This window comes from Styela clava, chromosome 10 (assembly GCF_964204865.1).
Source record: "Styela clava chromosome 10, kaStyClav1.hap1.2, whole genome shotgun sequence".
Lineage (NCBI taxonomy): Eukaryota > Metazoa > Chordata > Ascidiacea > Stolidobranchia > Styelidae > Styela > Styela clava.
The window spans coordinates 13,714,948-13,740,747 of NC_135259.1; the positions used below are offsets into that span (position 1 = coordinate 13,714,948).

General features: G+C 34.2%; 2 protein-coding genes across 3 annotated transcripts; both read right to left on the minus strand.

Moving 5' to 3' along the window:
* Positions 1-69: 69 nt before the first annotated feature.
* On the minus strand, positions 70-8,617 carry LOC120337757 (putative oxidoreductase YteT). 2 transcript variants are annotated; one of them, XM_039405635.2, is made up of 9 exons: positions 8,286-8,617; positions 5,421-5,511; positions 4,673-4,806; positions 4,135-4,299; positions 3,495-3,707; positions 3,086-3,307; positions 2,403-2,504; positions 1,513-1,677; positions 70-688 (listed from the first exon to the last, which is right to left on the minus strand). In XM_039405635.2, the coding sequence occupies exons 1-9, from the start codon at positions 8,502-8,504 to the stop codon at positions 554-556; spliced, it is 1,446 nt and encodes a 481-aa protein (XP_039261569.2). In that variant the 5' UTR covers positions 8,505-8,617; the 3' UTR covers positions 70-553. The 2 variants fall into 2 exon arrangements, with proteins under 2 accessions (XP_039261569.2, XP_039261571.2); XM_039405637.2 differs by lacking the exon at positions 1,513-1,677.
* Positions 8,618-15,144: 6,527 nt separating this feature from the next.
* Positions 15,145-24,197, minus strand: LOC120337756 (uncharacterized). Its single transcript, XM_078117149.1, has 9 exons — positions 23,888-24,197; positions 21,985-22,075; positions 21,559-21,692; positions 20,891-21,055; positions 19,491-19,703; positions 18,376-18,597; positions 17,588-17,689; positions 16,674-16,838; positions 15,145-15,885 (listed from the first exon to the last, which is right to left on the minus strand). The coding sequence occupies exons 1-9, from the start codon at positions 24,128-24,130 to the stop codon at positions 15,754-15,756; spliced, it is 1,467 nt and encodes a 488-aa protein (XP_077973275.1). The 5' UTR covers positions 24,131-24,197; the 3' UTR covers positions 15,145-15,753.
* Between the last annotated feature and the right edge of the window lie 1,603 nt (positions 24,198-25,800).

Genomic DNA, 25,800 nt, shown 5'->3' on the forward strand with positions numbered 1-25,800 from the left:
CTGAATAAATAAATACTATAGTATTGTTTATTGCACATGCATATTTAGATTGAGTTGAAGCAAATTCGAGTGGCAGACTTCCAAGAAATTTAGGAACATTATAACATTGATTATAGTATCTTATAGTGGAAAGGCGGGATCATAAAATGTTTCATTAACTTCAGCTTGGGTGTGTTCAGAAAAGTGCAAGATCATTTAATGGAGTAAATGTGGAAGTTTGAAATAAGATATAAAGAAGAGAAAATTTAACTAATAATTGTGGCAATCAATGTGAAGCAAAACTAGGATGCAAATAAAGTAAGCTGCACTGATGAATCATTCCAAAATAATGGACCATCTGGCACTTTCATGGAACATTTAGTCTATAACCAGCGTGGATGTACTTCGAATCGTATAAATATAAGGTAGTGAAAGATATGCAGTAGGTCATGATGGACTATGATTCAATAAAAGCGTGCGAACATTTTCGTAAATTTAACAAGATCTTTACATTTTTCACTGAGATACATGACAAATTCACACACATAGAAAAATCAGATACTCCATTAGGCCTTTAACTATCCCAGTTCCAATCACTTGATACTTTCAAGGTTTTTCCTTTTAATCTCGACTCTTCTGCAGCAAATACTAGCATATGACTCTTCAATGTTTCATCCGGTCCACTTTGGATGTAACTTGGGTCATTATACTGTAAAAACGAAAATAGGAAAAGAAAAGATTTACAATATATACACTTTTAAGCGATCCGGCACGTGAAAATGTTTTAGGAAAGTCAACTATCCCGAAAAGTTGAATGTTCGATACAGTCAGTGGCTCTTCTCTCTAACTGTCAACTTTACCAGACTAATCTTTTATTAATTTAGTTTGCGGGTAGGTATGGGGTATTTCTTAGATACTTGGACAATGAATTGATATTTTGTGTCACACTGGAACTCATCTCGCAACTTGATTCGAGAAACACTGACAAATTTTCCCAGCTGGAAAGATATTTTGATTGTAGATACTCATTATTTTCTCATATATACAAACATACAAATATAGGTCCAATAAGAGTGAAATAAAATAAACTAAATTTGAATTTAGAAATAATGTTACGAAAAACTTGTAGTCATTTGCCGCCCTAACAAATCACATTTTTATCGTCAATATTTTTGCAATTGGACTTGATGTAGACTCATAGAATATGAAACTATTCTCTTGTCTATTTCTATATATATATATATATGCTCAAGCGCGATATGTTAAAAGTCATTTCAATAAGATAAGATTATTAAATGAAAGGTGTTTGTGTGTATTATATTAGGATAAGATTTCTACTAACCCTGAGAGACAAGGTTCGCGCCAACTTAATAATCCAGCATGGATAAGCAGTTCTATTTTTTAAAATGGAAAAATGAAAGGTGACATGCTGTCATATTTCGACCCCGAGGATTTCCAGCCATTTTTGACAATTTGAGTTAATCGCCAAAATCTTTTGTTTTATTAAAATTAATGTAACTTTAATTAATATACCATGACAGCTTTAACAAAAGAATCCATAAGATGAAAATCAGCACCACTGTGTCCTTTCATTCTTGTCATATCTCCCAATCCAGCAGTACAATGATATTCCTTTGTATTTCGAGTCAAGAAATCATAATGCTTCACGTGTGATCCCCCAACATACGATATTTCACCCTGTTTTTTTAGTGTTATAAAATTTGGACCATTTATATATATACTTAATAAATCTTTAACAACGATCTAAAATTTCTCAGAAATTTTCCGAGGATGTAAACACTCAATATGCCGCAGCCATGCCCGCAACATTAGACACCGCTGATTATTTAATTTTGAAGAAATACCAGAATAACTTTGCTTTCATTACAATGTCATGCGCGTTTTTATCACATATTTAAATAAATGACCGGAAAGTTTTACGTAGAATTGGCTGACTATTGCGGAAATTTTTAATAAGAAGATAGCCCACCAACCAGAAAACAGTAGTTTATCTACATTTTTATGCCTAATATACATATATATATATTCATGATTACAACCGATGATGCAATCGTCAAAAACGCAAGTAAGTTTTGAAATTTTGTTCTAAAGAAACTACTGTTTTTCATTCTATCTTTTATGACGTTTATATAAAAATGAGTTTTGCAACATTTTACAAAATCTTACGAAGTACACTTACGACTTATTTGAAAAAGGGAACCAGTACCGGTATGTTTCCGTGAAATAAATTAGGGTCTGAAATCGTGAATCACTTATTCTTGTGATTAAAAAGTCATGGGAAGTACGTATCATTTAATATTTCATCTTAGTCACTCAAACAATTTCGTATCTTGAACTCAAATCAACATTCATCATATTTAATTTGAATCAATACACAATACATATTGTAATAAATACCTCACCTTAGTGCCAAATATTCTAGTTTTTCTATCGCGATCGTTTTTCGCGAAAGCAACCATAGAAAATGTAGCTATCTGTCCTCCACTGAATTGAAAATTGACAACCTAATAAATAAAAAATTAAATTGATAATCTCACAATGCAATTTGATATACAATCACTCACTTGGAAGTCAAAAACATCAATTAAGTCTTAGTCATTTGCATTTAGACCGATCAATAGCTGTTTGTCACACAAAATAATAATTTACTCAATACGAAGAATAAGAGCTGAAATAATTATAATAAACATCGCTAACTGGATTTGTAATTTATGACTCTGTAAATCACATTCCGTGTACAACCATAGTAAATTTAGAAACGGATGTTTTCAATTTCATTTTCGGGGAATTAAGCAGTCTGCAGTGGTGGTATTTATTATTTAAGTTCAATCATCTTCTTGACGAGTATTTCAGCTGACAATAGTTGTTTACTCAACCACATGTGGCTATATGCGCGTACTCCACAATGCCTTTTTGAACGTCTTCGCATTGCGTTTTAAGCATAAACGTATTTTAGAAAGACTGAAAATGTACTCCCCTGTTGTAAAATGTGCAAATATTATTTACAACTGTGAATAAATTTAATGAATAATGGACTTAAATAGATGGTATTTTTGCAGATAAAAATAGTTTTAATTAATACTACCTGATTATCACAGACATCATTATCACAAGCATAAACACATCTTCCATAAGGACCATTCTGAAGTCGATCAGTTAAAACTGCAATATCTTCTACATCAGTTACAAGTGACACAGGCCAACCCCAATGTCCAGATTTTGCCCTGTCAAGATACATCCTCGATGCAGAATACGGACACGAATTCACTACTGAACATTCGTAACATCTATCACCAGCACCTTCTGGCTGCAAATATAAAAATGCTCTTTGAATTTTCACATTTAAAACACCTAAAATGATTCCAATAACGTGATAAGTTATAACACGTCTTACATTTACCTCCTCGCTTGTTTATATAGACTTGGATATGCATAAAGTAAGCCTTGTGACTAGCAATAAATATTTGGCTACATGTACTAATAATTAGGTCTACCTTATTCTCCTTTTTGAAATGAATTAAAGATCCAAATGATGACACTCTAGTACATACACAAGATGTTCTATCATCAATTCCTTTCTGTCCACTCATCCAAAACAAAATCAAATCTACGTCATGGCACGATTTAGCGAGAAGAGAAGAGCAGCTTGCTATGGCATTCCCAAAATTGCCTCGAACATAATTGTGTGCAAAATGACAAAATCCAATCTATTAAATAACATCGTTTGAATATGAAGGCCAAACGATGGCGACTGACAGGCGTTGTCTACATTGAAAAAACGAAGCACTATACCGTAGTACTGATTTTTATTAAAATGAAAAATAAAAATCAATTTTTTGAGTTTTCCTCGTAAGTATGCCCTCTTTAATAATTTTACATTTTACGTCACAGTGAAATAATGACTTAAATCAGAATTGAAACAAGAGAGCAATGCTCAGATATACGGCCTAATACCCAACTGCAGTATATATATATACTGGTAGCTGGGGCATCAAAGACAGTTGGGAGAAAAGTCGTCCAAACAATCACAACAAATCAGGAAAACGATCCATATTGATGGCCATTTCTGGACTAATAAATAAGAACATAATCTGTTTGTGATTTGATGATTTTACGACGAGTTGAAGATCTCACCGGTTCAAGATGTTGTATGTTGACAACATCTCCTATAATACCAGAGTCGATCAGTTCTTTGATCTTTTTGTTGGGCGGATAATATCGAAGAACGTGGCATACTGTCAACATTACTTTATTTTCTTTACATTCTTTCACAATTTCGATGCAATCTTGCTTAGTGGTCTGAAGCAAAATAGACAAAGAACTTATGTTTAAATATATGCCACTTCAAATTACACAAAATTCCAAAACAATCTTAGTCGTATAACTTCAACTTCTATTGAATTCAAGTATTTTTATATAACAGAGTTCGAAGGTATTTAAACGTCACAATTGCAAATAATTGATATCCTCTGTGAAAATAGGTCTAATGTTAACTATTATGCAGAAAAACAGGCATTTATGAAATTATTTTTGTGCTATATACAATAAGAAATAATGACTTTATAAATAAAGTAATTTAAGGTTCTCGATTATAATGTACTTGAGATGATACAAAAGGAAAATTTCATCAAAATTTGTGAGCTTCATCATTTCGCTTGTTTGTACAACTTACAGCCATAGGTTTTTCCAATAATATATGATATTTTTTTCTTGCAAATGCAACACAAGCTTGTTTATGTGATGTATTGGGAGTGCAGATACAAACAAAATCTGCTATTTTGTCTAAAGCAGCAATTTCAAGCCAATCTGAATGAACGAATTGCAATATTTTAGTTCAGAAAAAAAAAAGTTTACAAACCATGATTTTTTTTTATCATAATTATTTTTCTAACAAGCGTTAATTTTTTTCATTTACTTTTTTGCATGTCTATTCAATCAAAAAATGGACCTCCTGAAGTATGCGCACCAAGACGTCGCATAACCTGTACCCTAACCTGGTACACAACCTGAGTTCATAACCTGAACCCTAACCTGGTACATAACCAGAGTTCAGGTTGTGCGCCATCTTGGTGCGCATACTTGAGGAGTACCCAAAAAATTACGTCGCGCAAGCATTGAAATTTTCATGAGTGGAGTTCGAATGAAGCTGGGGATAAAACTGAATATTTATAGCCGAGAGAACACTAAGGACCTGGGATTGCCGAAATAAGAGGTTGTAATATATTCTTCGATTACCATAATTTAAAATTAAATACGCACAAATGGAAACTAATCGCAACTAACAAAACTACACTATCACAGAAGTCCTTCTCTTCACCATTAGGAATGTTTACCAGGAGGTTACGATAATAAAGAAGTTATAACCTCGAATAGACTACGGAACAGACGTTACTGTCATAATTTAGAAACAGTCTTGATACCTTTAAATTGCATTCTTTCAGGTATATGATACAGCCTTTCAAACTGTTTACGCACGTGTAGTCTTGGGTCGGCGATAGCAACAATTTTTACCTGAAAAAGAAAAAATCGATGATAGTAATTCAAACAATTCAAAGTTTTCAACTCATAATAGTGCAGAAAAACGTGCAATGATATTGCAAATCGATGATAGGTCATGAAAAATAACGCGTATGGAGGGCATTAGAAGTGATTAAACAATCAATCACTTTTCATTCGCTCATGAACCCAACTTTACCTATGTGAAATCCGTTTAAAATGTCAGAAATCCCCAAAATTTGGTTCACCGCTAAATCTGAAGCATTCGCGAACTATCATTGTAACATGGTATGAAGTTGGCAATAATGAAAGGATTTCGAAGGTCGAACGTAGTGAATTTGTCTAAGCGGGAGTGAATCTCGGGACTGCATTCAGTCAGTAAACGAGCGTCCGGCAAATTTCAAAACAAAAGCAGGTGCAAATTTCGATCACACATTTTTTTTCTATATATCAAAACGGTTAATTTCCTCCTTCGGGGAAAATTCTTTCCCTATTGGGAAGAATGACCATAGGTGTTTAATTTTCAACTCGTGTGTTGGATTATTATTTAACGAATAACTTTGCGGCAGCAGCAGGAAATTTTTGTGGCTGTGATAGCTTCAAAATTTCATCTAAGTATGTATTTTATTTAGTTTTTAATTCAAGTGTCGTGTGAATTGTGCAACTGTAAGGGCCCTCGTGTTCATCTGCTTATATCAATTCAATTGTGAATCTGGAAATTTGAAGTCCGCAGGAGGCAAATTTTCTATGAAATGACTAGCAGTATAAAGTAGTATAGTAAGTCTATCGTCAAAACGAGAGAGCCTTTGGTTCAGGGTCGTCCAACCCGTGGCCCGCCGAGAAGTTTCGAGTGGCCCGCGCTGTATTTTCAGAATAAAATTTAAAAAAAATTGAGTAAAACTTCTATTTTTCGAGTGATGTGATTAATATGAAGATTTGATACAAACAATTTGTTCATTTTCCTGAAATGCGCTCTGCTAGCCTTTTCAAACGGGTCATTAGTGCCATCAGCAACTGGAAGATATCGATACATAAATAGTAGCTCACACACTTGGGCAGAATGGCAGTTTTAATGACCTTATAATTTGGTAGCACGTACTTGTACATGCAAGTTTTTTCACAGATGAACCATGTCAAATCCCCCGTGAGATCACTAATTTCTGACAGTCATATGAAAAATTCGCTTCGCATTGCTACATCGTCCATTTTAGCGAATATTGACAAACTTGTTAGCGAAAAACAGTGCCAAACTTCACACTAAAATATCTACGTGTAGAAAAAACTTTGTTGACTTTACTGTATCTTCGTTTTTTTATTGTTCTTATTATTGAGAAAGTTTGGTGCGAGAGTTTTTTTTTTTTTTCATTAACTTTTAGTCAGTGTAGCAAAACTGAAACATAGTTTCCATGTTAAGTGGCCCGCTCAATTATTAGTAAACTGAATGAGGCCCGTCAGCCAAAAAGGTTGGCTGACCCTGCTTCAAATGAACCCACGGAAATGAGAGAAAAGCGCACTCTATACAGTATTTATATATTCTGTGGTCTACTCAGTCGAAAAACCATCTTAGTTTCCTGCTGACTTCTAATTCTTTTTATTAAATTGAAGTTGGGAATCGAAGAGATGTTGCCAGGAATTAGAATAATATGACTTGATTTATTTTCATGAACTCCACTTTCGAGCCATTATGGTTTAGAAAATAAGCCCGCTTTAAACATGCAACATTCGCTGGGTTATTTGATTATCCTGAATAAAACTTCATCAGGGAGACGCTGGTACTCCAATTTTAAAATGATGAAAATAGTTCGTTGTAAATAGATTTATCGAACTGTGAACAATCGTGGTTTCCTGACTATATATTGGCCGATATGCTGTTACTGTTATAATGCTTAGTTCACCAACAAATTCGCTTATTGGACACGAAAAGGACTTATGAATGGTTTTGTTAAATCTTGCTGTTGCTTGTATGCTTCTTCTTGCTCGAAGGCTATTATTTTTATTTATTTTAAACATCCCTGTGGGCTCTATGATATTTGTTTTTCACGTTGAAGTTTTATATGATGACATCATCAAAATTAAAAATTGCGCACCGTGTGATCAGGTGGTTTGATATTGAAAATTACCGGTACCGTAAAAGCTTTTTTTGAAGTGACATACATTTTGAATTTATTAAAAATAGAGTTGAACCGATTTCACAAATAGCGTACTAAACTAAAAAAGAATTTTAAAATGTCAGGGGGAGTGGGGGACCAACCTAGCGTTTCTGAAGCTTGGCGTCACTTAAATGAATGGTGAGCTTTGCGTAAATCATTCGTCTTGCGTCGATAAACCAGACGCATTGTTTTTATTTAGATAATATAATATGTCTATTTTTGAAATTTGTTCACTCGTTGTGGGGTCGCGAATATCTGCAATGTTTGATTTATAAAAAACTGGAGTCGCGTAAAAAGTTTGTGAGCCACCGATGTAGGTTACGCAGTGACGTACATGTAGGAGAAGTATAAGCATTTGTTTGAACGTTTTGTCCAATTCGTTTATTTCAATGTCAGTCAGTGCAATTCAAAAATTTGGGAAGAACGCTATTATATATATAAATTATCACTATAATGGTTGGTGACTAACTTTCGTGGGCTTTATTTTTGTTTAGCGTGCGCAAGTTTACTGAAGAATACAACCAAGATTCCTTATTGAGAAACTGAACTTATTTTGTATGAATATAATTAAATTCAATAACTTTATTTCTGTTTTATATGCTTTCATTAAATAATGTGAATCTGGATAAAAATTCTTACCAATTGTGGGAAATCTAAAGCATATGATGCGTAGTTTTGTCCTCGATTTCCTCCTCCTAATATTATACATCTTAACAATCTCGTGTTCTTCACATTCTCAGAAAACCGTAACCTAATTCCAGCCTTTAACTCTCCTGGCTGATGTTCTTCCTTGTATATTGTATACTTCTCGCAGTTTAATACATATGGAGGTGATAGCTTTGATGGGCTGTTTCCCATTTTTACAGCGCCCTGGTGGCACTATTATAATCAAACACTAATGTGTAACTTATCGAAAAATTATGACGGAAATTGAGGCTGATGTTATTTGGTAACAAAAGTTGAAAGGTTTTGTCAACATTGCGCTTATGGCAGCGGTTTGCTAAACTGGGTTCAGCAGATACATAAACTCCAGCTCGCAAAATTGCAGCAAGTTGTGTCTACCTTTATTGTTACGCAACAGTTGCATAAGGGTAAGGCAGACACATCATAACAGAAAGTAAACGACTTGGAAAGGTAAAATAAATTTAAGAATTCATACACACCGAATAAGAAACAATAAAACATTTATAACAAAAACAAATGTGAATTATCCAATCATATATTAGTTATGTTCAAAACAATTCTGTATATTTGTGGCGCACTTAGAAGATCTTTGGGAACCGCTGGTTTATCGCACTATATAATATATATTCGATACTGTGTTATGATATAAATTAAAATTATATTCCAAAATAAGATTGAAGAATGTTAAACTTATGTTAGAAACAGTTTCGCTCTTGCATCGGTTTCGTTAACAACAGACCCCTTCATCTTATCAAACCATAGAGTAAATATATGGACGCGATAGCCATCTTATCCACAATTTCACTGAAACCATATTCTGAACGAAGTTGGAACTACCGAACGATGGGACATGTGGGTCCAGTGTAGTTCAGTACCACAAGTACTTTTAGTGGGCGTGGCATAAATATTTTTCCATATGTCAGTCCTGAGTCCTACGTTACTAAGTCATCCAAAAATTACGTCACTGCTACATACCTATACTATACCCTCACCTACCATATCCTTACCAACACTTTTCCCTTGGGCGAGCACAGACTTCACTAAATCAAAACGGAGACAGCATTGACGCAGAACATCGCACTTGACAGAATGAAAATAGGGAGAATAAGCCATGCATCTTATCGTTATTGCTTTTCTATGTCAAAACTAATCGATCCGGCATTAGCTTTGAACTTGCATTAAACACTTCACCTATATGCTATATATGTCATAAATCGTTCGTCAAATACCAATCAAAATGTTCCGATTTTGACAGGTATATAATCCAATGAACTAATGGCATTTGGCAAGACTTGTAAACGTTATTTCCTTCTCGTGGCTTTGAGTGCTATTTGTCAGCTTTACACGACGACAGATGTGAAAGTCTTTAAAACACAACGCTGTTCAGGGAATACAAAAGTTAATTGTTGTAATAATCCAAAGCTGTACCACTACTGCTGCGCGCACCTCAGATTGAGAACAACTGCTCCTTGCCAACTGAACTGGTCTAAAATGGAATCTATTCTGGATTCAAAAATATTTTCAGAGTTTATTCGAAAAAATAAATTATTTGCTTTTGACAGGAATTAGACATTTTACTAGTTTGATTTTGTTGTTTTCTTGGACGCAGTAAACAGTTTAGTGGTTGAAAAATTACATTTTCGTTTTCAGTTCCTTTTTGAACAGCGCTCAAAACCCGCATTTTATGTTTATAGTTTTAACGAAGAACTGTTATCGCCTTGAATGGAAGTTTCAGGACTCATTTTCAAAGGGTTGTAATTAGGCCTAATCCAAAATTAGAACGATGAGTTTATCCCAGATTTAATATTAGGAATCTAAAATATTCAAGGAGTAATTCTACAATGCAGAATCATTAGATACGAAGGTCGCTAAGGTGTTATTGAGTTGCCAATTGGAAAAAGATCCGAAATATTTTTGTTGAACATTGAAAAATATTAAATCTCCAAATTTGAAGTCCCTCAGTTCTTTAGATGATGATGCTGGCTTTTTGCTTCTTCGCTTTAGGTCTAAATGAGTAAGGGATACGTTTTTTGTGGGCGATTTTGTCTACTGTGACAGATTGAATGCCCATACTACTTAGTTTGAACTTTCGTGTCCATATATTTGAACATCGTTCTCTCGTTTGATTTCATATATGGTTTGTTTAAGTTGGTAAGTTTTCTCCGGTAAGCTATGTCGAGAAATCAAGATTCGAAATCGGAAATTTAGGAATCCGATAAGAATCGAATACTTGTAGGTAAGTAGTCATACTTAGCATCTTTATTTGTCAGGGAGAAGGAGGTCTGTTTGCACTTGCACTTGCTTGTGTTAGTCTTACGTTTGTTTTCAATACGTTAGTTCTCTCGTTTTGTCGTATGACGCTTTTACGTCGTACGTTTATTACGTCATTATGTAATTGTCTCTTATTTTCAACTGTTTGTTTATTCATTATATTCACTTCGTATATATTGCTTCACTTGGACTGCACATGAATTTAATCCGAGTATCTGAACACTTGCAATACACAAGTGCACATTGGAGCGGTGTTAATATTTCTGACTGCTTTATGTTTTATATTGTGACAACAGAAAAACTGGGTATTTTGCCAGTATTCCAATGACAGTTCAATAGTCATTTAGTGAGGAAGACGGTCTTTTGGAGTCTTTTGACGAATATTTTGGAGTCTGCTTAATATATGACGGCCAGTGCTTTGTAGAGATTTTGAAGGACTCCACTCAATGTTCACTTCTACTGACACAATATTATCACAAAACTCAACTGTGACAAAGAATCACGATTGATACGTTTTTTTTTTCGATGCCGTCTTGGGTTCTCAAACTTGGTGGAACGATTGTTTTTTGGTTGTCACGTTCGTTATTTCCCCGATCAATCGTGCTATTCTTCGAAGAGACTATCTTGATGGAAGACGAGAAGTGTACTATTTCCATTGATAGACTGATTATCCTATCTGCGGTAAACATTTTAGTAGCAATTCTTGGAATTTTAGTGTTGCTCGTCGGACTAATGCGCGGCCAACGTTTTGGCCGAAGTAAGTGTTGCTCTCAACCTAGCAATACAGACAAAGTAATAAAGCAACCTGATCAAACGGTTTACCCTTATTCAATATCACTACCACATCTAACTGATCCAGAGTTAATGGAACAACAATTTTTGAATTGTATTCGCTCAAGAAATCCATACCCAGGATACAATCGCACCTTACCAGGCAGAGGAAAGAGTCAAATTGCATCTCCCCCATCAGACGTGACAACTTCAGAAGAGTTGGACAGTTCGCTTTGTCAAATCCCGGTGAAGAACATTAGTCCTTTTAATTTGGGCGAATCTGGATTGAGAAGCGACGAACCGGTCAGTGAAAGAACAATACATTGATAATATATGTTGTGGTGTACTGAATAACGCAACAGAAAACGTAAGAACATTTTTGAAACAACTGCTTGTACTTGTACAAGTACTTGTATTTTGAATACTTCAATAACTATCGCTCCACAGAAACACAGTGCAAAAAATTTCCGCGTAAAATCATAAGTCAATCAAATTGAGAAGACGTGCGGTCGACTTCAGAAGAACAGGTTATTGTACCAGGTATGTCTAATACTTTTGTTACCTATTCTGATTTTTCTACGAGTGTAACATCACCAAGTGTTATGAGTAACGATACCAAAATTGTTAGAACCTTTTCTAGACGCGTTAATACGACGTCCTTACCTAGTGTTGTTTATCCTAGTAGTCGATCTACAAATACGTTGTATGGAAATATTCCTTATCAAATGTACTGCCAAAGTTATTCATCTTATATTCCTGGTAACGCTTCTATGGTTTCTCCGCAAAATCCATTTTTCCCTGGGTCCCGACAACAATCCCACCAACAACAATCTATTCAACAACCTTTTTTACGATTTGTACCGGGTACTACTGTGGGACCTAGTCCTTATATTCCACATGAATTTTACGAGATTGCTCATTCAGCAACAAAGACCCTTAACCGTATTTTCAAAGTTTTCCATGAGGGGGATGACCCGAACAAATTTGCACTTTTGTTCAATTCATGTATGTCCCACACTAGAGCTAGGGATGACCCTGCAAAAGCAATTTGTTTATATGGTTTCATTGATGCTGATGTTCTTATCCATTTGAAATTTAATATCCCGGTCCAGGATAGTTTCGACTCTAATGTTATATTGCAACATTTGATACAGTTTTGTAGTGTAGCTGGTGAAAGTAACCCCCAACAGAAATTCAGAGATCGCTTACAGCAAGTGGGCGAGAGTTATATTGATTATGCACGAGATCTCGAACTTTTGGCTCACTTGGCCTATGGACAATCACCAGCTACAGAAAATTTATTATATGAAAAATTTGTGAATGGCATTAGAAACACCAAAGCTCAAGAATTTTTGAGAACGGTTGGACCTTTAGATAAACCTTTTCTATTGTATGTTAAATGTTTAACGGATACAGCAACTAAGACTAAAGAGTATGCAGCTGATTATATGGATCTAAAAGGTATACAAAACTTGCAAATTAATACGACGAGCTCAAAGTCAAGGTATAGCGGTAGACGAAATGGCGATTCCGGGCACCAAAACTATCGCGAAAAACAAAATGGCCGCCGTGGTCGTGGTTCATGTAACCGAGGTTGTGGCAGAAGTGATTTCTCTGACACACAAGAACCACGCAAGACTGATGGTTGTGGTTATTGTAGGAAAACCAACCATACAGATGAGAATTGTTTTGTCTTGAAGAAAGTTTTACGTAAATATCGTGATATGAAGCTTGAAGACGATAAATAGTCCTAATGCTATGTTAACTCAGTGTTAAACACGAAAGGGGTTGGCAAACTAACCATTGCTGCATTATTGATTACAATAACTGTAGTCTTAGAACCGGGAAAGCTTCGTTTATTTAGCACGTGAAACTATCCCATATCCAAGACGCACTTACAAAGTGTCGTCAATAGATGAAGTTGTAATTCGACCTTCTAAAACTGTCGTTTTAATGGGAATTTTGAAGGGTTGTGATAAGGAACACACCGAAATACGCACTGATAATATTACCAAGGCAGATTCTCAACCCATTTTCTTAGATAAGTTGAGTGGAACCGACCCATATTTTTGGTTATTTCAAAAATAGACTACCTTTGCAGCAAAAGGAGTGGGCTCTTGTTTCAAATTTTGTTTCTTGTTCAATCGATGCCCAAATACCTGTTCGTATTACGAACCTTGATCCGTTCTTATTGAAAGTTAAAAAAATCATTTACTTGGCGAATTTACTTCTATAGCAGGTTCTCACGATTTCAAAGTCTAATACCGGTAATAAATACATTTTTCCGTGATTGACAACTTTAGTAAATATTCACTAAAATTGGAATCTTGTTTTACCATTTCCATGTTATGCTTACAATACTGCCATACACGATTCGACTTATATTCCACCCATTACTTTGGCTCACGGAATTGTACCAAAACCAAACGATACTCCCTTGACCTGAGAAATTCAACAGACCCGACAAGCGATAATTCTCACGGAAGAAATTCTCGTAAAATTGATAGTTTATCAGATGTTATGTCTAGGAAAAATTCCGTTGCTTTATTGGCGCGAATGCGTCTTGAGAATTTCGTAAACTAGCAGAAAAAAAGTATAATAAAACAGCTATTTCTAACAATTTTCAAGTAAATGATTTAGTAATGCTTTGTACTCCTTCTGTACCTATTGGTGAAACTACTAGGATTCCTCACTTATGAAATGGCCACAAAGTTATTAGTTTTTAAAAATCAGAATTTTCTGAATTAATCAGTTGATGAAAATATTAGGAAATCTTTGTTTGTCGTGGTGTACCCGATATCCCAATTACTTCAACAAATGAAATATTCCAAACACTTGTTTCAAAAACTCGTGTTTCTATATTATCCACACGTTTAGATGAATTTATTAATTTTGTTTTATTATTTTTATTTCAGTATTTTCATATCATTGCGTGGAATTTTTTTTCAATTGTATTCTCATGCTTTAATTTTCATTATTACAATGTAATCATTTTTAATGTATGAATTTTCCTATTATTGCATAATGTATTTCAATTATTGTATTTTCCCAAGCCCCAGCTGAAACGCCCTCATCCTGATCAGATGATGTACATTTTTTCGCTCCATATTTGGTGTGAAAGAAATTGACTACGTAAATTTCTTTTTTTTAACGTAATACGTATGTCTTAAGTCTCTTTTCAATGCATATACGTTAGTTCTCTCGTTCTGCTGTATGACGCTTTTACGTTGTACATTTTTTCACGTTATTATGTAATCGTCTCGTGTTTGTAGTTGCCTGTTTATTCATTATATTCACCTCGCATATATCGCTTCACTTACACTGCATTTTAATCTAATCTATCTGAATACTTGCAATACAAAAAGTGCACAAAAAGTGTGGAGTGGTGTTACTATTTCTGATTGTTTTATGTTGTATATTGGGACAATAGTCGTTCAGCGAGGAAGACGGTCTTTTCTATTACTGTTCATCGCCGTCGCCTTTAAAACTTGATACCTTACATATACTATGTTGATTTATATTTGTATAATTAGAAATTTAATACGGATTTTTGCATATATATATTGAATTAAAGGAAATTCGAGAGGCAGACTTCCAATAATGTTGAAACGTCATAATATTGAAAATAGTACTTTATAGTGAAAAGGAAGGACTCGAGTAGTCAACGATACATAATGGTGACAATGTGAGAGTTTAAAGTAAGATATAAAGTAGAGAAAATATAACTAGTAAATGTAACAATTCTATACCATAGCGAAACCGCCACAAGGTATGCACTTATAAATTTTAATGACGTCATCGCACATAAAATAAGAATCCCATAGAGCCCACAGTAATATTTGAAATAAATAAAAGTAATAGCTTTCTGGCAAAAAATACAATCTCTAACCATTAAAAAATTTCAAAGCAATTGGTCCAGTAAGTTGCTAGAAAAAGCGATTGAAAAAGCAATTTTCCATAATGATAAGAATAAAAAATACCAACAAGAACAACAATATAGTAACACTACAATATAATAAGTACTCTTTGTGTCCAATAAAAACTGAATCATCGTCATCACTCAGGTCATTCATATTCGTTGCTTTTTTTCAATATGAATGGAGGGATGCAGTACAGCTATGTCAGATTGCAGTATATGTAGTGGATCTTCCGTACTTATCAAATTGAATTTTGTCCCCAAGGAAGCATAAAAATGGACGTTGGATTGTGATTTGTGAGGTTATGTAACTGGAAACGATGCATTATGACATGTCGATGATAGTAATGACAAATAAACTCGTTATTACATAGGAAGATTATGCTAGATTTATATGAATGTCTTGAAACATTTTATATAAGTAAAATTATGGTCTCTTCAATGAAAGTCTTGTCGATCACCTGACTATGACCAGTTTCCATCACTTGATACTTTCAGTGTTTTCCCTTTTAATCTTGACTCTTCTGCAGCAAATACTAACATATGACTTTTCAATGTTTCATCAGGTCCACTTCGGATGTAACTTGGGTCATTATACTGTGAAATGATAGATTTAAATTGTAATTCTCTAAAAATCGCCTGGATTGAACAAATTGTTGACAGATTAATGCAACTAGAGCTAGAAATAGATTAACTAAGGGGGCGGTATATACAAAACTTTGGAGATGAGCAAATTTCCGATATAAAATAGTACTCCGGGCTTTAGCTCATGGTTCACAATTTTTTTGATTCCAGCTGCCAATTTCAGGTTGAGATAAATTTCGACTTTATATCCCGAATTTGAGAAAAGCAAATTTCTATCCCAAAATCCTTCAACGGTTTGTTGAAAATGCTTAGTCAAGTTTCAGACATTTTAACTCAAATATCTCTATTAAAAAGCTGAAATTTCAACATAGAATCTTGAGAATTTCAAATTCTGACTGCGAGAAGTTCGAAAAATACAACACCGTGCTCTGACACTTCCAGTTCACACAGAAGGTAAAATTATTACAATTAAATTTGAAAGCAATAACTGGTTAGTCATTTCCAGTCCTCAAAGAAACACAATTGCAAAATTTGTGGCGTCGAATTTGAAGAAAAACTATTTGGATGCTTTCATATTATATTCGATCAAGCAATGTATGTTGAAACCCCATTTCAACAAGATAAATTTAAATGTTGGAAGTCATTCCACATGCTTTGTAAGGGTGAAATCTAAGAAAATCGACAAGCTTCGAGTTCAGTTACAATTCTGCTATGTTATCCAGTACAATTTTTCCTCTTTATCTCTAATGCCAGGCATGATGTATAAAACGTCTATTTAAATTATGATAAGTGAAACATACCATAACCGCTCTCACAAAAGCATCCATAAGATGGAAATCAGCACCGCTGTGTCCTCTCATTCTTGTCATTTCACCCAATCCAGCAGTACAATGATATTCCTTTGTATTTCGAGTCAAGAAATCATAATGCTTCACGTGTGATCCCCCAACATATGATATTTCACCCTGTTTTGAGTGATTAAAAAAGAGGATAGGATGGGACATACATATTTATCCCGGGGAAAGGAAAGCCGATAAGACGACTTAATCATATGGCGAACCACAGCTTCTCGTCCAGTTACCTGTCCATGTCGGGTATGGGATTAGTTAGCCAGTTATTTGTTTTCGAAGCATGGACTTGACAATATATATTGTTACAAAGAATTCCGTGTGCCAGTAAAATTGATAAGATTATGTACACCTTCACTCTGAGCAAGGGCCTATTTAATAGAGGGCTCTTTTGAATACTACATGTACATTGCACAGGTTTCAATTATTGTGATAGAGACAGTTTTGGCTGAGACTACTTTTTATACATCGTTAAGTAAGGTGATGGGCATGGAATTTAAACTGCAGATCTTGAAACTGCGATGACAATACAGTTAGTATTGACAAGGTGATCGCTAGAATACCAAAATTTTGTTTAACACTTTATAATAAGCTTTCATTATACGCACAAAGATTTTACCCTTCTGGTAATACTTTAATAGAGCATTATACAGGATGTCCATAAAGTCCCTTTACAGTTTCAATTTTGTCATGAAGTCAGTTTTCAATATATCTCAACCAGGTTTGTTGTTTTTCAATCAGTAATTGTTCAAGTATTTTTACTTCATTTAATACATCTGTGAGGGCCAAAACAATATATGGTATCGATAAATTCCCTTTACAATTTTATAAACTTTATAAACATCCTATATATTCATAGATTGTACCTTGGTGCCAAATACTTTTGTCTTTCTCGAGCATATACTTTCAGTGTATGCAACCATCGTAAAAGATGCTGTTTGTCCTCCACTAAATTGGAAATTCACAACCTGTGAGTAAACAGAATTTACAATCTTGATGGTAGAAATAAAGACTTTCTTGAAGGACGATAAAATAATGTTACTATGGGTTCCATTTGCAAACAATACTACTCAATGCTATAAATTTCATACAAATATTTGTAGACTGTAAGGGATCCAGAATACAATGTATTAAAAACATGATATTCCTGAAAACTGAAAGAAATATTACGACATAACATTTACAGTATTAGACTATTAATGAATTATATTTGGCTCATGCATCTCTTTTGTCTGCAGTATGTGAACCAAGATGATGGACACCGGTACGTAGTATGTGTATCAGGTTAGAGATATGCCATAATTTTATTCCAATTTTCCTTGTTTTAGTTATTTTACGAGTTTGGGAAATAGCCAAGTGACTCCCGTAGTACTTGTAACTGAAAGTATGGCCTAACCCTAACCTGGTACACATACTACGTTTCGGTGTCTGCCATCTTGGTTCACATACTATGGGAGTCCCACTGTTTCTCATATAGTCTCTACAAACAACAATCTCAATTATTTGTAACTAAAATATATAGATATATATATGACGGAAAGAGTTTAGGAAAAAGTAAAATTTCACTGGTACTATCACTCTTAATAAACCTAATTACTGATACTCCTACTTTTTAGACTTGATTTTGCACTACAAATAAATAAGAAAGACCTACCTGATTATCACAGACATCATTATCACATTCATAAACACATCTTCCATAAGGACCGTTCTGGAGTCGATCAGTTAACACTGCAATATCCTCTACATCCGTTACAATAGAAACAGGCCAACCCCAATTTCCGTGTTTTGCCCTGTCAAGATATATCTTCGATACAGAATATGGACATGAATTCTCCACTGAACATTCGAAACATCTATCCCCAGCACCTTCTGGCTGCAAAATATAGATCACAATTTTATTTTTATATTGAAAAACTCGGAATCAAAATGAGCTGAATATAAATATAATATTGAATCTTTCAGTGACATTTTCAATACTTCATTGTCCGTTGGTTAAAATGATTCAGGCAATATTGTTCAGATATAGTGAAGATAATCGCATAACAGGCACAGAATATTTGAAAAATTTTTCCAAAGTTAAAGCAGTCATATTTTTTTATACGGTATACCACTACAATACTAATTTATTGTTAATCGGATATGATTTTGTGTTTATCAGATATGATTTAGTGTTGATCAGATATGATTTAGTGTTGATCAGATATGATGTTGTGTTTATCAGATATGATTTAGTGTTGATCAGATATGATGTTGTGTTTATCAGATATGATTTAGTGTTGATCAGATATGATGTTGTGTTGGTAAGATATGTTTAAAAACAGATTTATTACAAGGGATCATATGCAAACAAATATAAACATATGGTTTTGATATCTGAGTGGATCTTTACTGACCCAATTCAAACAAGCTTGTTTTCAAGTGGGTGAATAAAAGCTTGGGGCATCCGAGGTTCAAATTCCATGCCCACCTTGGCAGCGACTGATTGTATAGAATCTTGTTCAGAGTGAAGACATGAAAAGTGTGATATTAAAAAACACTCGGTAAAGAGACATACCGTACCGGTAATACCAATTAAGATTTAGCTTTTAGTGAGCTTGAAGAAATATTTTTATAAAAATGATTCACGATATATGTAGCCTACCTACATTATATAACTGCAAAAGCAAGAATACTAAATATCTCATCACAGTTTCACAATTAAGTGACAAAGAGAAAAAAATCTCAACATGCCTAGAAACCAAAAAACTATGTATAATTAAGTATTACCTTGTTTTCTTTTTTAAAATGAATCAAAGATCCGAATGATGACACTCCTGTGCATTCACAAGATGCTTCGTCACCACTTCCTTTCTGCTGACTCATCCAGGATGAAATTAAATCTACATCATGACAAGACTTAGCGAGAAGTGAGAAACTACTTCCAGCAGTGTTCCCCCAATTTCCTCGAACATAAGAATGTGCAAAATGCCAATTTCCAATCTAGAGATGAAAATTAACCTTTTTTTATTTTTTCAGAATCTGTCAGGTACTGAGTAATTCACTCAGAAGTGTTGTATACTCAGCACTGAGAAAAATTATGGGCGACTTATGAAATGCCACACTCGCTCCAAAGAGAAACAGGCTCATCTATGAGAAAAGTTACGTGTGAAGAGAAATTATATCGAGCTATGGTGTGTTACTTGTGACAAAAAATCCTCTTTACACGAGACTTGAAGCAGTGTAACAGCTATAACGTTCCACCTAACTAAGATTGTGCAAGAAAAAATGCGAAAAGAAAACAGATGATGAGTGAAAACTTATTGTAGGGACAAGTTACAAAAGTACGATAGAAGAAAGCCTTTTAATAAAGACGAGGTGGTCTAGGCTTCATCGTGGTCGAAACGATAAGAATATAATCAATCAAGATTGCATCAAACTTCATGCTTTCATCCTATCTGATGTCAACAAAGAAACGACATTCGGCAGACATGATTCATGATAAAATTGGGTATTGATAAATATTGGATACAAAAATGTTGAGACAAAGAACTGATAATAGGACTAAAATGAGGAAAATTGGAAAAAAATTACCGCCTAACCCTAACCTGTTACCCATGTTATGTTCCGATGTCCGCCATCTTGGTTCGCATACTTCGGGAGCACCAAAAAAACTATGTTTTAATAAAGAAAAAACTCATGTAAATGTCAATATTTTAAATGTTAAAATACATCATTGTGTACTACCTAAATATATTAAAATCATTTTTGGTCTAAAAAATAAATAATAATAATTGAATCATAGGAAGTCGTATTCCAACTGGTATAATAAAACTTGAATATTGCTCTCACCTCTCAACATGTAAATTTATATTTTTGTGTCGATACAAACTTGGTTCGGTACTCATGAAATATGTGAACCAAGATGTCAGGCACCGGAACGTAGTATGTATACCAGGTTGAGGTTAGGTCATAATTTTAGGTACAAATACTACGGGAGTCACTTGGCTAGTCCCCGAACTTGTAATAGAACTAAAGAAAATTGGGATAAAATCAAGGCCTAACCCTAACCCGGTAGACTTACTACGTTACCGTGTCCGCCATCTTGATTCACATACTTCAGGAGTACCCTTGTTTCAAGCAGGCAAAGCATCTGGTAAAAAATGCATTCTAATTGTTAGAAATCTTACCGGTTCAAGATGTTGTATGTTAACAACATCTCCTATAGTACCAGAGTCTATCAGTTCTTTGATCTTTTTGTTGGGCGGATAATATCGAAGAACGTGGCATACTGTCAACATTACTTTATTTTCTTTACATTCTTTCACAATTTCGATGCAATCTTGCTTAGTGGTCTGAAAAGGAAATATCCTAACTAATTAGTTATGTAAATTTATATTCTAATTACCAGTGTGATAATAACTACTGAGTTAAATATTAGTATTATAGTTGACAATTGACATGATAACTTGTTTGAATATCATCCAATACTCAAGAAAAGTATTCAGAACATTTTTTTGGGCTTTTGTTCCTAATTACACTACCAAATCTAATATCTATATTATATATGCGAATCATGATAAGTATTGATCATAAAATTAATCATTTAATAAAAATATATTAGATTTGATAGATATAATAAATTGTTAGAGACTGGGCTCCTATAACAAGTGCTAAAAAGGCTTTCTCCACTCTACACAATCAATTTGGAACGTGTCGGCTGTTCTCTTACATGACTGTTCCATTATAAATTATAAAACATTAGTTAAAATTTTAATACATTAAAATGAATTAAAAATTTGAATAGAAAATGATATACTGGTAATATTTGAGCTATTCGCATATTTTCTAAACTTACAGCCATAGGTTTTTCCAATAATATATGGTATTTCTTCCTTGCAAACGCAACAGCAGGATCTCTATGTAATCTGTCTGGAGTACAGATACAAACAAAATCTGCAATCTTATCCAACGCAACTATGTCGCTCCAATCTGAAGGAAAGAGGTTTGTATAAATAAATTACCGTAACATGATAGATTTTTAAAGACATGTTTCGCATAATAATCAAATGCTTTTCTCTGCTATTGACAGTCAGTGACATTCTAATTTTTTGCTTTCACAAAAATGAAGATTATCTGCATTACTCTAAAAGTATGCAATAGATTTTATAGCACACGGCTTCTCCATAAACATGGCCAGAAAATTTCAATTTTTCACCAGAATAAGAAGGGATTTTTCATAAAAAAGATTGCAGATAATCAGTTGAATCAGAAACAAAATTACCCTTGAATTGCATGTCATCTGGTATACCATATTTCCTTCCAAACAATTTTCGAACATGCAGCCTAGGATCAGCTATAGCAACAATTCTAACCTGCAAAAAAAACATTATGATTAGGAGTATTATAATCTTCCCGTTGTGGAATTATCTATCCAATTTATTACACCATGAGTTAGGATAGTGGGTCTGGTATTTAGCATACATTCTTTTTATATTAAATTGTTCGTGTGAATAAAAGTTAAAAAGTACTGATTGACATTTTGTAATCCCTCATTTAGATAATAAAAGCTGCATACAAAGTTATCATTACTTGGTATTAATGATAAATACCAGTAAATAGCATGTTGGAGAAGATAAATAAGAATATTTAAGACAAATTTTGATTGTTGATAAAGTTTCATCATGCCAGTTTTATTAATTAAAGACGTGTATGTTTGGTGCTGTCCTTTTTTTTCTTAGTAGGAAAAAATTTGTTGGTACATATCACCAGTGTTCCCTCCAAAGTGTGCGCGCGCACACAGCTTTCAGAGGCTGCGCACACGTATAGATTTACTGCGCAAAGACGTATTTCGATGTAATGTAACAATATTCTTGATTGGCAGGTTGAGAAAGTTTGTTGTTGGCCCACCCATTACCCGGTTACCAGACTGGATTCCATGGCAGGTGCACGCCCGAGGGCGCTAGCGCTCCGCAAAAATGCAAGCGAGCGAAATCAATTTTGCACGCCGAAAATTTGCAATTGCTCACCAATGTAAATCGGTTTAAATGGTTTCAAAATCAATAATCCAGTAATATAAAGATGCCAAAATATTATACCTCCACAATTGTCGACAAATACCAGCTTGCAAGATTTGGTCTGATCGAAATATTGCGAAGCAAAAAGACCATGGACCTTTCCCCAACCTTTGACCCGCGAAAAATTCCTCTCATTGTTACGTCCTTTTTTGCATCTTGCTGATTGACCAATGTCACGAAGTAAACAAGGAAGTCGATGCTCGGGGAAAGGTCCATATCGTGTTGAATGATAGGAAATAGGAATCCCGTGAGAATAGTTATGGACGAAAAGATCGCCTCCGCACCAATGGCCAAGTACGGCTCTGATTCAGCGTATTTTTCATACAATAATTTTACACGAATGTACTGAACAGTACCGGTATCTAAAGTTGCTCAAACACTCCCAAAATTAGTGACAAAGTATGAAAATAATGTTTGGGGTCAAAGGTCAAACGTCCATTTTGCTCTAATTTGACGTATTTTTTATCCATTAATTCTACGTAAAAACACTACCAAAATTAATGACAAAGTATGTCCATTTTGCTCTGGTTCAACGTATTTTTTATCCAATAATTTTACGCGGATGTACTGAACAGTACCGGTATCTAAAGTCGCACAAACACTCTCAAAATTAGCGACAAACTGTAGAAATATTGTTTGGGGTCAAAGGTCAAACGTCCATTTTTTCTCTGATTTAACGTATTTTTTATCCGATACCGGTAATTTTACGCGGATGTATTGAGAGGTATCTGATGTCAAAGTCAGTTGCACGCGAGTGCAGTTGTTTTGCACGTCGTGAGCTATAATTGCACGCCAGGAATTCTTATTTGCACGCGGGAATTTCTGATTGCACGCCCGATTTCTCGTTCAAAAAGGCCATGAAATCCAGACCGGCCCGGTTAGAACGCCAAAATTTTTTCATTGGTTTTTGCACAAATATTAGTCATTTCCAAAAAAGTGCGCGCACACACCAAAATTCCTGCGCACACATACTAAAAAAATTAGAGGAAACATTGCATATCACTCTTCTCTCTTATAATATATTACAAACATACCATAGTGAGTACGGTAGTAGTCAACATACAAGATTGAATCAAAAAGTATTGGGAAGGGAATTAATTATAATCTTACCAAATGTGGAAAATCTGCTGAATATGTTGCATATTCTTGTCCTCGATTCCCACCTCCTAACACTACACATTTTAACAGTCGAGTATCTTTCGCATACTCCGGCAAATAAAAAGCAATTTCCGGTGTTACTTCTTTCGCCTGATATTCTGCTTTTGTCTTTATGTGACTTGCTTGAGATGACGACTGCGGTCTCACATCAGTTTTGTGGCGAGACTCAGGTGGCTTTGAAGGGCTGTCCCCCATGTTAGATAATTTAATATGTTATTCTTAAATGAGTGATAGTCTATATCTGAACATAGAAATATCGAAAATGCTGAATAATATCCTTACATTGAAGCTAAAATACTTTACTACACACCTAGTCTATCGGCTTGTTGATAGCAAGGATATCAGGGGAATTCCCATAATATGATAATGACTGCTTCATACAACTAACTCCAATCGATAGGTGGCGTAATCGGTGTACAGTTTTGGTATATTATCAACTCGGTGGCACAATTTTTAAAGCAAAATTTTCAGAAATAAAAATTTTGGTAGTTAAAAAAACTGCCTGAAACCAAATGCACCGTTTGACAAAGAGAAAGAATGTTTTGAACTTGTCGAACGACCACCGAAAACCGCATATGTCACCCCAAAAATGGGTTTTACTGATTTATTATAAGTTCTTCATAATGGAATTTTTTTAAATGCTGATATTTTTTGCATTTAAACACTAGAATTTTGCTTTGATAAAATAATCGAGGAAGAATATTTCAAACTTGCTGTAAACTACTACTGAAAATCGCATATGTCACCCCAAAAGTGGTTTATGCCAATTTATTATATATATATTCCCCAAATTGGAATTTTTTTCAAATTTTGATTTTTTTTGCATTACAACACTAGCGTCTTTTTATTGAGAAAGAATTAAATAGTATGTTTCAAACTTGCCGTAAACAACGACCAAAATCGCATATTTCACCCCAAAAATGTTGTTTTGTTTATTTATTATATGTTCCTCAGATTGATTTTTTTTCAAATTCTGATGTTTTTTGAATTACATTTATAGAGTCTTGCTTTAAAAAATAATCGAGGAAGTATGTTTTAAACTTGCCGTTAACATCGACCAAAATCGTATGTTTCCCCAAAAAATGTTTTTTGCTTATTTATTATATTTTTCACAAATTGTAATTTTTTCAAATTCTGATGTCTTTTGAATTACATTTATAGAGTCTTGCGATAAAAAATAATCGAACAAGTATGTTTTAAACTTGTCGTAAACAACGACCAAAATCGCATATTTCAAACTTTACGTAAACAACGCCTGAAATCGCACATTTCACCCCAAAAATTGTTTTTGTTTATTTATTTATTATAATTTCCCGAATTAAAGTTTTTTTTAAATTTCCAACTGGCATGACGATATATCAAATTGAAAGTTTTTACGTTTCGCTGAGATATCGTGAATTTATTTCAATATTCCGCGTTGATGTTGGTGCAAAAATTTGCAATTTCAATGAAAGTTTGGTGTCGGGGTTCCAATTCTTCCAACGCCCCATTTCAACCGAGCAGTCCAAATCCTTTACTTACACAGAAGAGCATCACATAAAATTTTCATGATGATATTATACAATTTCTCTACTAAAAACTCGAAATATTGCAAAAAAGAATTGCACTCAGAACATCGTGAAGAAGAGTCGTCTGTAGCTGAAAATGACTTTCCGATGATACGAGTTCGACATCGCTTAATGAGCTACGTGATTTTTTCGTGATGTAATGCAAAAAATATCAAAATTAAAAATTTCCAATTGGGGAAAACAGATAATAAATTAGAAAAAAACATTTTCGGGGTGACATATGCGATTTTCGATATTCGTTTACGGCAAGTTTGAAACATACTCGAATTTTTTTCTAGATCAAGACTCTAGTGTTGT